This window comes from Diceros bicornis, chromosome 30 (genome assembly GCF_020826845.1).
Source record: "Diceros bicornis minor isolate mBicDic1 chromosome 30, mDicBic1.mat.cur, whole genome shotgun sequence".
Taxonomy (NCBI): domain Eukaryota; kingdom Metazoa; phylum Chordata; class Mammalia; order Perissodactyla; family Rhinocerotidae; genus Diceros; species Diceros bicornis.
The window spans coordinates 11,484,619-11,501,529 of record NC_080769.1 but is presented as its reverse complement, the minus strand read 5'-3'; the positions used below and the strand labels follow the sequence as shown (position 1 = coordinate 11,501,529).

Below are 16,911 nucleotides of genomic sequence, written 5' to 3'. Positions count from 1 at the left end.
TTTTTTTTAAGAGACAGGAGAGAGAGACAGAGGGAAAGTGTACCGACACCCTGGCATTTAATCATGTTCAGGCTGAGGAAAGGAGGCACAAAGAGGTATCTAGGTTTTGTGTCAATTCACTAGCTGAGGCTGAGAAGCCTGGTACTTGGAATGGACACCATCCTTACTCTTGCCACAAAGAAAAGGTCTAATTTCTCACATCAACCACTTGCCTAACAGTTAGAGGGGTTCCTGGATGATGGGGGTGGAGGGAAGAGGGGGGTAAGGAACAGAGGAGATGTCTTTTGTGTGCTAGCAGGAACCCTGGGTCCACCACCAGTTCTGGAAATGCTTGTTTACCAGAAACCAGACAGTGGGGTTGACAGTGGTCTGGAAAATGTTCCTCCAGTAGGTAGCAGCCAAGAGGGGTGGGCATAGTTAGTAGTAGGCAACAACAGGAGGTCACCACAGGTGCAAGAGGAGCAACAGAGTCACATAAATCACAAAGACCATGTGACCCACTGCTGCTCTCCTTTGGTATCATTAATGCCACACAACTGTCCAGAGGCTATATGCCTTCACTGCACAGCAAAGTGGGTAGAATGGGCTCCTAGACAAAGCTGGAATTCCACGCAGTCAGAGCCAAACCAGAGTCCCTGAGAACAAACAGGGTCCAAGCAGTGCAGACAAAGGCGTGAAATCTGCAGTATCATTTGGTTGGCTTAGGAGTAGTGTGAGTCACGGCCATGCAGTATATGACAGTAATAGAGAACAGCAAGAAGGCTACGTGGAAGTTGAAGAGCATGGCTATGCAAGTCCAACCTTGAAGTTGAAGGAACCGAATGTCCAGAGGAAAAAATCTGCAGAAATGTCAGGGAAAAAAAAAAAAGTAGAAGGCAACCCCATTTCTGTTGTCAAAGCACAGGTCCAGCAAGAGGTGGTAGGGGACCTTCTGCAAGAGTATTCCCAAGGGCAAAGTTTAACCAGACTGGAACCCAAATGGCCTGGGCATCTCCACTGGCTCCCTTATTGGGCGATGTCTGGCTCTACGGGCGCCTTCAACCAACAGGTAGTATTGCAGTGGATTTGGCCACAGGTCCTCTTTGATAATCTCAGCAATCCTGTCAGACTCTGGAAGGCTGTGGTCTGAAAACCAGGTGAAGAAACTGCAGACGATATCTGGGTTCCTGCCATAGAAGCACGGGGGTTCACGGCCCTGGTGCCATATGATTGGAGTGGAAAGAGACACCACCCCGCCAGACGGTCTGACCTCACATTCCTTGACAATCACCTTGTTTAGGAAGTAGGGGTTTCTTCGAAAGAAGAACTTGAACTCCCACCCAGTTCCAGGGGGTCTGAGCTCCTTCACCTCCAAATTGGTTAGGTATCTTAACATCGCTGCATCCTGGCCCCTAATCAGGGGGGACAACTCGGGGTGGTTCCGAAAGGCAGTGAACCAGAAGCCCGGGATATTCTGAATGATGTAGTCCCTCCGCGCCACGTAGTGTCGACGCATCCGTCCAAATCTTTGCTCCAGCTGCTGAAAGGCCCTGTCAGCCCGAGCCTTCACTGCGCCCAGTTCCAGCTGGATGGCCCCCAGCGCGTTCATGCGGAGATCCACGCCCAGGGGCTGGGGCCCTGCCTCCTCCCGCACCTCCTCCACCGCTCTATGTCCCTCCACCATTTCTGTTTCTCCACCTACTGGCCTCTCCTCCACCTCCATCGCCTGCCTCCCTCCGTCCTCCTCCTTCGCTCCTTCCTTCTGCACCACCTCCTCATCCCCTGCTCCCGAGAAGACGGGGCACTTTTCGGTCTTCGCTTCCTCGGCCCTCGCCTCCGCCATCACCTCAGACCCGGACCTCTCTGCGCCACAGGCTTCTAGGGCCTTCTCGTCGCCGAGGCCGCGCGGCTCTGCACGCTGACAGCCATTTTCCAGGCTGCTGTCCGTCGCCACGGACGCAGACGCCGCTTCCAGGCCGTCCGTGGGAGGCGCAGTCTCTTCTTGCCCCGCTTTGGTCGCTACGCAACTGCGATCCCCACCGCCTCGGATCTGGGGAGCACGGCCACAGCCCGCGGGGTCCTGGGGCGCTCCCCCCTCCTCTGGAAGCCGGGGCGGTGGGAGGGCGGCGGCCTCCAAGCTCTGCTCACCCGTCTCCGCCGTCACTAGTGACGCCTCGGTTTCCTCACCGAGCTTGGGGCACAGGTGCGGGTCCGCGTCTCCTGAGGCACGGTGGGGAGCCGTGAGGCTGCGGGTTTGGGCGAGAGGCTTCCTCTCGACGCCATCCTGGCCGCTCATGTTGGCAGTAGTCAGACCAACAGTACGTTAACGGCTGCTTTCCTACAGAAGCTTCCCTTGGCTCAAACCGCCGGGTGGCCCCACCCACTCGCTAGTCTCGCGAGAGTCTTCGTGAGAGTGACGTCAGGGCTGTAGATATCGTAACGCAAGAATTCGGTGTTCCCGTATTTGTCTCCATCGCGGGTGTCGTCCGACTGTGTCGTCATAGTTTGACTTGTGGGGATTTAAGCGGGTCCGTTGTAACCGTTTTTAAGCATATAGTTCATTAATGTTAAGTACTTCTCAGTGCTATGCAACCAATCACCAGCAATCCAGAAATATTTTATCTGGCAAAAATAAAACTCTACACCCTTTAAACAAGGCCCAAATCCCCCGCTTCTCCAGGCCCCTGGTAATCACCGTTCCATTTTTAACTTCATCAATTTGACCACTCCAGGTACCTCTTGTGAATAGAATCTTTCAGTATTTGTCTCTTTTAAAAACTGTCTTTTTCACTTAGTGTGTTGTCCTCAGTATTGATCCATGTTGCAGAATGTGTCAGAATGTCCTTCCTTTCTAAGGCTAAACAGTATTCCATTTTAGGCATATACCATATTTTGTTTATCCAGTGTTTACCACTGCAGACCCCAGTAGCTAGCTCAACAGACAGACCCAGAAATTTTCACTCCTGAGGAAACCAACAGCCAACTCAGCTGCTACGGACTCTCATAGCTTTTGTCACCAGGTGTCCTGCAGGAATTGACCTTGAAAGACTCCCACAGCTTGAGTCCCACCCCATCCCCACTGCCATGGTAACATGATCCTAGAATCCGGCATGGCCACTGAGCACCCACATGCAGCTTGCCCCAGCCCCCACAGCTCTATACATGCATACAGCTGAACAATTTCCTCTCACTGACCCCCAGCCTCATGCACACCTATGGCTATTCCTGTAGTGGCACAAAAGCATACCACTAGCCCCAGATACCACAGCTGTGAATGCACGGGCAGAGCCTCAACCTCCATCGCTGGCCTCTACTACTATGCGCATACCCACACCTGACCCTTGCCCATGGCCCTGACCCTCACCACCATGCAAGTGTCCACAGCTGGCCTACGACACCATGCAAAAGACTCCAACCAGCACACACAGCAGACTGCACACACTCTGCCAATCCTAACCATCACAACTGTCTGTCAAAGTTCCTCTTCACTGGAGGTGCTACAAGACAAAAGACGTTTGTCCATTATAACCGATACCCTGTAAGGTAATCAGCCGACTTCAGCATAAACCTTGCAGGCCAGGAGAGACTGGTGTGATATATACAAAACATTGAAAGTAAAAATACTGCCAACCAGGAACACATTACTCAGCACAGCTGTCCTTCAGAACTAAAGAATATATAAATATAAAAATACAAACCGAAAGGAATGAGATAGAGATCAGAAGACAATAGAAAATATCAACAGAACAAAGAGCTGGTGTTTTCAAAAGATAAACAAAATCGACTAACCTTTAGCTAGTCTAAGAAAAAAGAAGACTCAAAAAATAAAATCAGAAATGAAAGAAGAGACATTAAAATTGATACCATGGACACACAAAGGGTTATAAGAGACTAATATGAAAAATTATAGGCCAACAAATTGCATAACCTAGAAGAAATGGATAAATTCTTAGAAACATATAGCATACTAAGACTGAATCAAGAAGAAGTAGAAAATCTGAACAAATAATGAGCTAGGAGATTGAATCAGTAATGAAAAAAATCACAAGAAAAGCCCGTGGTGACATGGTTTCACTGGTGAATTCTACTGAACATTTAAAGAAGAATTAACACCAAAAATCCTCAAATTCCTCCAAAAGATTTCAACAGGTGGCAACACTTCTTAGTGCATCTCATGAAGAACCATTACCCTGACAACGAAGCCCTGAAAAGACATCACAAGACAAAAAAAAAACTACAGAGCAAATCTCCTGATAAGTACAGATGCAAAAATCCACAGCAGAGCGCCCAGCCCCGTGGCGCAACGGTTAAGTGGGTGAGCACTGCTTAGATGGCGTGGGGTTCACAGGTTCAGATCCAGGGTGTGCACCGACGCAACGCTTGTCAAGCCATGCTGTGGCGGTGTCCCATATAAAGTAGAAGAAGATGGGCACGGGTGTTAGCCCAGGGCCAATCTTCCTCAGCACAAAAGAGGAAGATTGGCATCGGATGTTAGCTCGGAGCTGGTCTTCCTCATGAAAAAAGAAAAAAAACCCTCAGCAGAATATTCACAAGTTGAATCCAACTCCACATTTAAAGGATAATTTACCATAACCAAATGCTGTTTATCTAAGAACTCGAGAGTGGTACAACATAAGAAAATCAATCAATTTAAATGACTACGTTAATAAAGCAAAGGGAAAACATCACATGATCATTTAACTTGATGAAGAAAAGGAATTTCATAAAATCCATTCATGATAAAAACCCTCAGAAAACTAAGGATAGTGAAATAATTCCTCAATGTGATAAAAGATGTTAATGAAAAAACCACAGCTAACATCACACTCAATGGTGAAAGACCGAAAGCTTTCTCCCTAATATCAGGAGCAAGGCAAGGAAGCCTGTTTCACGACTGCTTGTCAACACTGTACTGGAAGTTTAGCCAGAGCTATTAGTCAAGAAAATGTCATAAAAGACATCGAAATTGGAAAGAAAGAAGTGAAATTATCTCTATTCACAGGGAAACAATCCTGTACATAGAAAACCCCAAAGAATCCACAAGAAAGCTACTGAGCAAAGAATTCTATCATCTGGGCTCTCTTTTCTGATCAATAAGTCTGTTGTATCTACCCTTGTCTTAACAATTGCATTATAACAGTCATGTAAAATAAAATTTGTTGTTATAACCAACAAGCCCCAAATCTTATGGTTACATCCTCAAAGGTACGTTGTATCACAGATGGACTGCTACACTGATAATCTGTAATTTACTGCAACAACATTGATAACCAAGAACCATAATTTCAAGCCAAGGTCTATAACGTGAAAAAAAAGATTTTGAAACAAATACTAAAAGGGAGAAAATTGGTAGTGAAATTCTATAAAGAGAATAAATGACCGTTACGTTTCAGTTTCAGAATATATTATAAACTAAATATAATATACACAAGCAGAATCAACATTCAGTGAGCTATACATTAAATTAGTCCTTAGTGTTTGCATTATTAGGGTACATTCATATATTATCACGTATTTATACAGTTAATATATAGGTACCTATATAAAGAAATTGTATTTATTAGCTTAAATGTAGTATCAGTCTTCCTCATACTGTTGTTAGGACATGGTTGCCTTTAAATATACCTTAAAAAGAAGACCAGAATCCAATAATAGAAGGAAGGTGTGTTGACGTATGAGGTCCTTGAAATGAATGTGACCCAAGAAAGGTACAGAGAAGAAGATGGCATACGTTTTATCTGTCAAGGTGAGAGAATGAGCCAAAGCAAAGTTCTTCATCTCTGAGCCTTGCTCCACAAGGATTTCTGCTGCCCTCTGATCACAGGAGAGTAGAAGAGTTTGACTAATGAAGAACTTTGGATCTTGAACCCCCAGGGGACGCAGAGACTGCAAATATTCTGACTGTGACCACCACATTCAACAACCATGCCCAGATCAGTACGCAACCCACCGGAGCCTAGTCCCAGGGACCATCATTTCTGCCCAGGATCCCAGTGCTTCACTGTCTTTCTGTGCTCGCTGAGAACAGAACTTTCATTTTTCTCCTTCACATCCAGGGAAGAATGGAATGTCATTCCTTAGTGTTGGCACCCAGGTAATCTGAAGTCCTCCAGTTTATGTTTTTCAAATAGGGACAGGTCTTGTTTACAACTCCATCTGGGGGCAGCTGTGAGGAGAGTCCATGGAGAAGATGAGCAGAACTAGGTCACCTTTGAGCTCCCTGCCTGGTGGTCATTAACTTCTCCTGAACTTATTTGCTTATACCTTTGCACCAGTACTTGAGCATCTCTCATTCTAATAATCTCCTACTCTGATCTTAAAGTCCTGAGACTTCCCATCCTCAAGACAATCTATGCTTGTTCAATTTTGAAGAATATTTTAGAAATCTATAATATTTTTTTTAATTTACTTGGCAAGGGGCAGAACTGCGTGACTAGCTTCTCTTTTCCTTTCCATTCCTGGCTCATGATTCCACTTTCTAGAAGAAAAAAGATTTTGACACTGTGTCCTGGTTTCAAGTATTCAGAAAGAGAGGAGTTGGAGAATAAGGCAGATCCCAACATGACAGCCCAGTCTACCTGTTTCTCTTTAGTAATATGAAATATTTTAAAAGACGGGAAAGCATAGAATAATACAATAGACAAGCATGTGTCAGTGTTTCCAGAATTAATAAATGTTAGTATTTTCTATTGGAGTTCTTTTCTTAAAGTATAAAAATAACGTCAATAAATATAGCATACTCTTTATGTCCTTGTCCATTCCCAGAGACAACCACAGTCTTGAATTTTGCTGTTTGCCAAGTGTTTGTTAAAATTGTTTTATACATTATGTGTGTGTATGTATGTGTGCAAAGGCAGTAATGAAAATGTCCCGGAGTTGGAGAAGGGATAAATAAATAGTTATGTAATAAAATGTTAGAATAAGCTAAAATAGTCAAAGTTAATTAACCAGAGAAAAATGTACTAAGACATTAAATGTGTTGTTTCTAAAAGCCAAATGCAAAATGCCATGTACAGCATGTAATGTTTAAAATGCAAAACAATAATTAATGAAAATATTTATATATCCTGGCTGCTCTGTATCTAAAAATATTTTCATTAATTATTCCCAGCTTATCTATAAAATAAATATTTACTTTCAGCATAAAGTGGTACTAATAAATTTTAAACTCATTTAATGTTAAAGTGTTATAAAGAAAAGCAACTATGCTTAAAGTAATTCTATAATAAGGAATTACAGAACTAAAATCTAAATATCACTGTTACCTAAAATTTCATGGTAAAAAAAAATCTGAAAAAATAAATAAATAAATAAAATAAAATGCAAAACAAGACCATGGTTTATGAATAGACTCATAGTCAGTCATTACAACCAAGGGGAGTAATGCATATCAAGTTCAGTATAGTGGTTCTTTTGAGGAAGGAAAAGTGATTGAGAATTCAGAAAAATAAATATGTAATATTTTATTTCCTTGAAAATATCTAATACAAATATGGAAATATACTTTAATTTAGTGCGTTGTGGTGAATATCCAGGACTTTATTGCTTTCTTTGTATTTTTTGTACACTTGAAATTTTCATAAAAAATTAAAGTTTTACTATCAGTGTTATTTTAGACATTTAAACTTTATCATGCTTACTTGTCTTGTTAGGCAATTTACTTTCCTCCTTGGGGTATTTATTCTTTGTGTTGACACATCTAGGTCTAATTGATTTATTTTAATTGCTATACATTTTATCACATGTCCTTGAGAAATGACCACTAACCATTGATGTTTGTTTGGGTTGTTCACTCCTCTTGTTTCTCCACAAAAACGAGATTCCCAGCAGAAGATTCCACACATTCTTCCCTGAAGTTGACAGTTGTCATACTAAAGATGTTCTTTTTTTCTCCTCTCTCCTTTCACCTTGCCGCACCCATCACTTCCCCTCTGTAATGTATGCAGGTGGTGCACTTGTGTTCATGGCAGAAACAAATCATGACAGGAAATATAGAATGCCTCATATATCAAACACTGTGATTTTTTGTACTCGTTACTCATCCTTGCGACATACCTACAGGTTTTATTATGGTTCCTATAATCCAAATGGGGAAACTGAGTCTTTTGGCACAGTTTAAAATTTTTCTTGCTTAAAAAGCAAGTTCTGGAGCTGAAATTAAACTCAGCTTTGTCTGGGTCAAAATCTTGATTGATATTTTTATGATTACTTATTTTCTTTACCCTAAGGACCTATATTTTCTAATTCATGAAGCAGAGGTTACCTAGAGACATTCACATGTAAACATTAGTATCCTAGTGAGTTACTCAGTTAAGACACTGCTTTATAGACTTTTGCTAAATCATTGGTTCATAAGAATAATTGGCAGATATATTGATGTACCCAGGACATAGTCAATTAGCTCTTGTCTGTTTTGGGTGATCCAATGATATATTTTTAGGAACTCATCATAACACAGGATATACTAGAGTCCTTGAGTTGATCCTGGTTCGTAAACTGAGTATTCTTCTGGGAGCTAGTGGTTGGGCTTCCTGATCCAGATTTGATGGGGCCTAACAGAAACAGAGGGGAATGATCTGAACTTCTATGACTGATATTCAATTTTTTCCCAACATTATCTGTTTATTATACAGCAGAGACAGAGGTGTCAAAAAATGAAAGCAATAGGGAATCTATCAAACTGCTGAGTAGCAAGGGATTAATTATTTCCATAGTCTAATAGAAAGAGAGAAATTAAGGAAGGGGCAGATCTCAATGAGTTATTGTGGGAGTGAGAAAAGAACAGGAAAATAGATTTAGAGGTAATTACCTCTTAATAGGATAATTATGACTCTTGTTAGTTTAACATGTAAATATGTATGTTATTTTTTTTTGCTTTGCATGTAAAGATGTGATTGGTAGTTAAACAGAAAATAGTGTGCATGTATTTATTTCATACACTGCTGTGTGTGCATGTGTGAGTATTTTTCTGTGCTGAAGAAGATAAGTAATTTCCAAAAATAAGGTCTAATTTTCTCTTCCAGTTGTCACGATCATCTTAAATAAGAAGTACTTCACAGTCACTAAGTGCTAGGCTTCCACTTATATTGATTAAATTTTTAAGTCCCACAACTATCAAGGCTTTTGAGGTATCTGGATATACCACTCAATTCTCTTTTTCCCTCTTAGGGTAAGTTGGCCATTTTCTCCCTCTTCCTACTACTCTAGCAACAGTCCCATCCAGAAGCCTGGACTTTGGTGTTGGTAGATTTCATCTTTCTCATCTCAGGATTCTGCTCTGAAAACACTAACAGATTGTTGTTTTTTAATTCTTTTCATTCTTTTCAAGACCTCATGCATTTCAACCTTCCTCCAACTCTTCCATTCTGAAAAAAAAGAAAAAGAAAACAGAAATGTGTTATATATCACCTTATCAGGATGTTTAACATTCTAATGTTGTAAGAAAAGAGAATCTGATGTAGCAGTTTAAGGTTTCAACAAGCATTTTCTAATCTTGATCTCAGGTTCTGAAATGGATCCTGTTTTGATGCTGTCACCTGGTAGATACTACCTATGTGGCCAGAGATGAGAAGACCTTCAAAATCAAGGAAAGTGCTTGTGACTTTCTTCAGGTGAAAGTTTTCAGAAGGCAGTTAAGGGAATCTGATCGACCTTTCAGGATTCCTAAATCTGTACTATTCAGTGTTTGCATCACATAATGGTGTGAGTTCAGCTCCAAAGTCCAGAAGCCTGAGTTCAAATCCCTTCTCCACCTCTTACTGGAGTGTCAAGAATTTTGTGTTCATAACTTCATCACACTTGACCTCTATCTTTACATGAGGTCATGGATAAACAAGAAGAGATTTGGAGCACCTGAGTCATAGGTCACTAGAGAGAATAAAATTAATTAGTAGGAGAAAACTGCTGAGAACTGTGAATGGCAATAGAGTTCTGTAAGTGCTAATGGGAATGGGAGCAGTTTATGATAATTATTATATTTATTTTTATGATATCTGCTAATATCAAAATTAATTACAAAAATTATAGCAAAGGTTTGGTGATAAGAACCCATTGATGAGACATTAAAATGGAAATAGGGATTTAAAAGGACAGATTTTGATGACCAATTGAAAATAAAGAGGTTTAATTGAGTCATGAACCTGAATTCAAAGATATGTCACTCTACAGAGCATTCGTGTGTTGGGTCATCAGACACACTTCAGACCTAAAGACGTTCACAAACTGAAAGTGGAAGGATGGAAAAAGATACTCCATGCAAATGACAATGAAAAGAAAGCTGGGGTAGCAATACTTATATCAGAAAAAATACACTTTAAAACAAAAACAGTAAAAAGAGACATAGAAGGGCATTACATAATGATCAAGGGAACAATCCAACAAGAGGATATAACACTTGTAAATATCTACGCACCCAATGTAGGTGCACCTAAATATATAAAGCAATTATTAACAGACATGAAAGGAGAAATAGACAGTAACACAATAATAGTAGGGGACTTTAACACTCCACTTACACCAACGGATAGATCATCCAAACAGAAGATCAATAAGGAAACATTGGCCTTAAATGACACACTAGAACAGATGGACCTAGTAGATATATACAGAGCATTCCATCCAAAAACCAAAGAATACACGTTCTTTTCAAATGCACATGGAACATTCTCCAGGATTGATCACATATTAGGCCACAAAACAAGTCTCCATAAATTTAAGAAGATTGAAATAATACCAAGCATCTTTTCTGACCACAACAGTATGAAACTGGAAATCAACTATAGGAAAAAAATCAGAAAAGCCACAAATACGTGGAGATTAAACAAAATGCTACTGAACAACGACTGGGTCAACGAAGAAATCAAAGAAGAAGTCAAAAATACCTGGAGACAAATGAAAATGAAAATACGACATGCCAGAATTTATGAGATACAACAAAAGCGGTTCTAAGAGGGAAGTTTATAGCAATACAGGTCTATCTCAACAAACAAGAAAAATCTCAAATAAACAATCTAACAATGCGCTAAAGGAACTGCAAAAAGAAGCACAAACAAGGCCCAAAATGAGTAGAAGAAGGGAAATAGTAAAAATCAGAGCAGAAATAAATGAAATAGAGACTAAAAAAGCAATAGAAAAAATTTAAAAAACCAAGAGCTTGTTCTTTGAAAAGATCAACAAAATTGACTAACCTTTAGCTAGACTCACCACGAAAAAAAGAGAGAAGGCTCAAATAAGTAAAATCAAAAATGAAAGAGGAGAAATTACAACAAACACCTCAGAAATACAAAAGATTATAAAAGAATACTATGAAAAGCTATATGCCAACCAATTTGACAATCTGGAAGAAATGGATAAATTCTTAGAATCATACAACCTTCCAAAACTGGATCAAGAAGAAGTAGAGAATTTGAATAGACCAATCACCAGTAAGGAGATCGAAACAGTAATCAAAAACCTCCCCCAAAATAAAAGTCAGGACCAGACGGCTTCCCTGGTGAATTCTACCAAACATTCAAAGAAGACCTAATACTTATCCTTCTCAAACTCTTCCAAAAAATTGAAGAGAGAGGAAGCTCCCAACTCATTCTATGAAGCCGACATTACCCTAATACCAAAACCAGACAAGGACAACACAAAAAAGAAAATTACAGGCCAATATCACTGATGAACCCGATGCAAAAATACTAGCAAATAGCATACAACAATACATTAAAAAGATTATACACCATGATCAAGTGGGATTTATTCCAGGTATGCAGGAATGGTTCAACCTTCACAAATCAATCAACGTAATACACCACATTAATAAAATGAAGAATAAAAATCACATGATCATCTCAATAGATGCAGAGAAAACATTTGATAAGGTACAGCAGTCATTCATGATAAAAACTCTGAATAAAATGGGTATAGAAGGAAAGTACCTCAACATAATAAAGACCATATATGACAAACCCACAACTAATATCATCCTCAATGGTGAAAAATTGAAACCTATCCCTCTAAGAACAGGAAGCAGACAACGATGCCCACTGTCACCACTCCTGTTTAACATAGTACTGGAAGTCCTAGCCAGAGCAATCAGGCAAGAGAAAGAAATAAAAGGGATTCAAATTGGAAAGGAAGAAGTGAAACTGTCACTATTTGCAGATGACATGATTTTATATATAGAAAACCCTAAAGAATCCACCAGAAAACCTTTAGAAGTAATAAACAAATATGGTAAAGTTGCAGGATACAAAATCAACATACAAAAATCGGTTGCATTTCTATACACTAACAACGATGTAGCAGAAAGAGAAATTAAGAATACAATCCCATTTACATTTGCAACAAAAATAAAAAAATACCTAGGAATAAACTTAACCAAAGAGGTGAAAGAGTGGTACATGGAAAACTATAAAACATTGCTGAAAGAAATTGAAGAAGACACAAAGAAATGGAAAGATATTCCATGCTCTTGGATTGGAAGAATTAACACAGTTAAGATGTCCATACTTCCTAAAGCAATCTATATATTCAGCGCAATCCCTATCAAAGTTCCAACAACAGTTTTCACAGAAATAGAACAAAGAATCCTAAAATTTACATGGAACAACAAAAGATCCCGAATAGCTAAAGGAATCCTGAGAAAAAAGAACAAAGCTGGAGGTATCACACACCCTGATTTCAAAATGTACTACAAAGCTATATTAACCAAAACAGCATGGTACTGGCACAAAAACAGACACACAGATCAATGGAATAGAATCGAAAGCCCAGAAATAATTCCACACATTTACGGACAGCTAATCTTCAACAAAGGAGCCAAGAACATACAATGGAGAAAAGAAAGTCTCTTCAACAAATGGTGTTGGGAAAACTGGATAGCCACATGCAAAACAATGGAAGTAGACCCTTACCTTACACCATACACAAAAGTTAACTCCAATTGGATTAAAGACTTGAATGTAAGACCTGAAACTATGAAACTTCTAGAAGAAAACAGGCAGTACGCTCTTCGATATCGGTCTTAGCAACATACTTTCAAGCACCATGTCTGACCCGGCAAGAGAAACAATAGAAAAAAATAAACAAATGGGACTATATCAAACTAAAAAACTTCTGCACAGCAAAGGAAACCATCAACAAAATGAAAAGACAACCTAACAACTGGGAGAAGATATTTGCAAACCATACATCTGATAAGTGCTTAATCTCCAAAATATATAAAGAACTCATGCATCTCAACAACAAAAAAACTACCAACCCAATTAAAAAATGGGCAAAAGACCTGAATAGACATTTCTCCAAAGAAGATACACAGATGGCCAAAAGACACATGAAAAGATGTTCAAAATCATTAACAATCAGGGAAATGCAAATCAAAACTACAATGAGATATCACCTCTCGCCCATCAGAATGGCTATAATTAACAAGACTGGAAACAACATGTGTTGGAGAGGATGTGGAGAGAAGAGAACTCTCATACACTGCTGGTGGGAGTGCAAACTGGTGCAGCCACTATGGAAAACAGTATGGAGATTCCTCAAAAAATCAAGGATAGAACTACCATATGATCCAGCTATTCCACTGCTGGGTATTTATCCAAAGAACTTGAAAACACCAATTTGTAAAGATACAAGCACCCCTGTGTTCATTGCAGCGTTATTCACAATAGCCAAGACTTGGAAGCAACCTAAGTGCCCAAGAAGGGATGAATGGATAAAGAAGATGTGGTATATATACACAATGGAATACTACTCAGCCATACTAAACGATGAAATCCAGCCATTTGTGACAACATGGATGGACATTGAGGGTATTATGCGAAGTGAAATAAGTCAGAGGGAGAAGGTCAAATACCGTATGATTTCCTTCATTAAGTAGTAGATAATAACAACAATAAACAAACACATAGAGACAGAGATTGGATTGGTGGTTACCAGAGGGGAAGGGGGAGGGAGGAGGGCGAAAGGGATAATTCGGAACATGGGTGTGGTGATAGGTTGTAATTAGTATTTGGGTGGTGAACATGATGTAATCTATGCAGAAATAGAAGTATAATGATGTACACCTGAAATTTATACAGTGTTATAAACCAATGTTACTGCAATAAACAAAAAATTTAAAAAAAAAGTTTAAAATTAATTACTGAATTCTCACAGCATGGTGACTATTGTTAATAATACTGCATTGAATACCTGAAAGTTGCTAAGAGAGTAAATCTTAAAATTCTAATCACAAGAAAAAAATTTATAACTATGTATGGTAAGAGATGTTAACTAGACTTATTGTGGTGATCATTTCACAATATATGCAAATATTCAATCATTATTTTGTACACCTGAAACTAATATAATATTATATGTCAATTATAACTCAATTTAAAAAATAGAACTGCTATGTGAGCCTGTATCCCACTTCTGGGTATATGTGCGAAGGAAATGAAATCAGTATCTTGAAGTGATATTTGACCTCACATGTTCATTTTAGCATTATTCACAATAGCCAAGATATAGAAACAACCTTAATGTCCATTGATGGGTGAATTGATAAAGGAAATTTTGTATATATATTTATATACATATATATAACACTATTATTTGGCCATAGAAACAATAAATTCTGCCATTTTTAATGACACGAGTGAACTTAGAGGACATTATGTTAAGTGAAATAAGCCCAACAGAGAAGACAAATACTGTATGGTATCACTTATATGTGGAATCTTAAAAACAAAAATCAAACTCATAGAAACAGAGAGTTGAATGATGGTTGCCAACTGCTGGGAGTCAGGGTAATAGGGAGATTTTCGTCAAAGGGTACAAACTTACAGTTATAACATGAATATATTCTGGCAATCTAATGTACAGCACGCTGACTATACTTAATAATACTCTATTATGTACTTTAAATTTGTGAAGAGAGATATCTTCAATGTTCTAACCAAACTAAATGGTAACTATGTGAAGTGATCGATGTGTTAACTAATTCAATTTTGTCAATCATTTCACAAGGGATATCTGTGGCAAACCATCACATTTTACACGTTATGCAGTTTTATCTGTCAATTATGCCTCAATAAAGTGGAAAAGTCAATTAAAATATTTTTAAAAATTCAAAATGTTGCTATTTTTTAATGTCACCATACATAATATAAAAATAGAGAGCATTGGGGCCAGCCTGGCGTCATAGTGGTTAAAATCAGCGTGCTCCACTTCAGTGGCCCGGGTTCATGGGTTCGGATCCCAGCCACGGACCTACACCACTCATCAAGCCACACTGTGACAGCGACCCACACACAAAACAGAGGAAGGCGTGCACAGATGTTAGCTCGGGGCCACTCTTCTTCAAGCAAAAAGAGGAAGATTGGCAACAGGTGTCATTTCAGGGGCAGTCTTCCTCACCAAAGGAAAAAAAAAAACACAGCATATTTGCGACACAGATGGACCTTGAAGGTATTATGCTAAGCAAAATAAGTCAGACAGAGAAAGACAAATATGTATTATTTCACTCATGTATGGAAGATAAACAAATAACCACATAGATAAGGAGAGCATATTGGTTGGTACCAGAGGAGAAGTGGGAGGAGGGAGGGCAAGAGGAATAAAGGGGCACATACACATGGTAACAGATAAAAACTAGACTATTTGTGGTGAAAATGATGCGGTCTATACAGAAAATGAAAAATAATAATGTACACCTGAGATTTATACAGTGTTATAAGGCAACATAACCTCAATAAAATAATTAAAATATATATAGAGACATAACAAAAATCAGGAAGGACAAAAAAACAGAGAGCATAGAAAATAAATAAATAACTGCTAACACCAACATGATTGAATCTCAGAAGCATAATGATAAGAATAACAAGATAAGAATTTATTAATTAATTTCAAACTTTCATAAGGTGAAAAGGAAGCAAATTTATTCAGTAAGTTGTATATGGATATACACTGGGGTCATAGAGGGATGCATCTGAAGTTTAAGTTAATAACAGTCTTGTAAGACAAGAATAATCAAATACTGGTTGAATCAATCCAATTTATGTCTCCATGGCTACATTGCCTCCTCCTTTTCTCTGTATCCTCTCCAGGTCTGTCTATCTTAAAACTATACATGTGATTACATTTGAGGTCCACCCAGATAATATGGAATAAATTCCTCCTCTGTAAATATCCTTTTCCAAATTAGTACAATCATTCTTTTATCATAATTTAATACTCACAAGTTAGGAAGGTTAGAGTGTTGTATTGAGACATGTTGTATTGAGAGCCAACATTCAACTCACTACAGAGATGTCATCTGATTGACTCCATGGAAAGATCTATTAACACCTTACCCAGAGAAGGACAGTCAAATTTCTGTCTCTCGGCATCATGTGCACCCATCAAACTAACATTTGCTGCCACCACCTAGTGACCCTGAAAAGAACCAATCCTAGGACAAAGACTCTCCATGGAGAACTGAATGAATCTCTACTCTTCCTGTACATTCCCTATCTCTGAAGTCCCTATAATGAAAGATAACACTTTTTAGTATTTGGTCATACTAAACTTAGAGTTTCTTTTTCTTATTAGAACTGAAACATTTCTCATGGATGAATTTAATTATCATAATCATACCACTGAGATAATCTGATTATGCCAATTTTATAAATAATGGAACTGAGTGTGGTGGACGTTAACGTCGTCTCAGAAGGATACAGTTTACCAGTGATTGGTCTCATTAATTACTAAACTGAGAAATGAAAGTTCAGCTCCCATGCCCCAGCTGGTGTGCAACTGAACTGGCCCTACCATGGGATCAGGTAGAAGTTAAACTGTAGGTATGCCCACAGACTTATTTCAATCCTTTCTCTGCCCTATCCACCTCCTATAAATTTCCTTCTACTGAAGTCACACACAAAAAATCACTAAAAGTAGAACCTGTGCATCACTTTCTGCTTC

The 16,911-nt window shown here is 39.0% G+C and overlaps 1 protein-coding gene across 1 annotated transcript; it reads right to left on the bottom strand.

Annotated features, from left to right (window-relative positions):
• Positions 1-806: 806 nt before the first annotated feature.
• LOC131394451 (testis-specific Y-encoded-like protein 1) lies at positions 807-2,308 on the bottom strand. The gene has a single exon (XM_058525821.1). The coding sequence runs from the start codon at positions 2,273-2,275 to the stop codon at positions 959-961; it is 1,317 nt and encodes a 438-aa protein (XP_058381804.1). The 5' UTR covers positions 2,276-2,308; the 3' UTR covers positions 807-958.
• Positions 2,309-16,911: the final 14,603 nt, after the last annotated feature.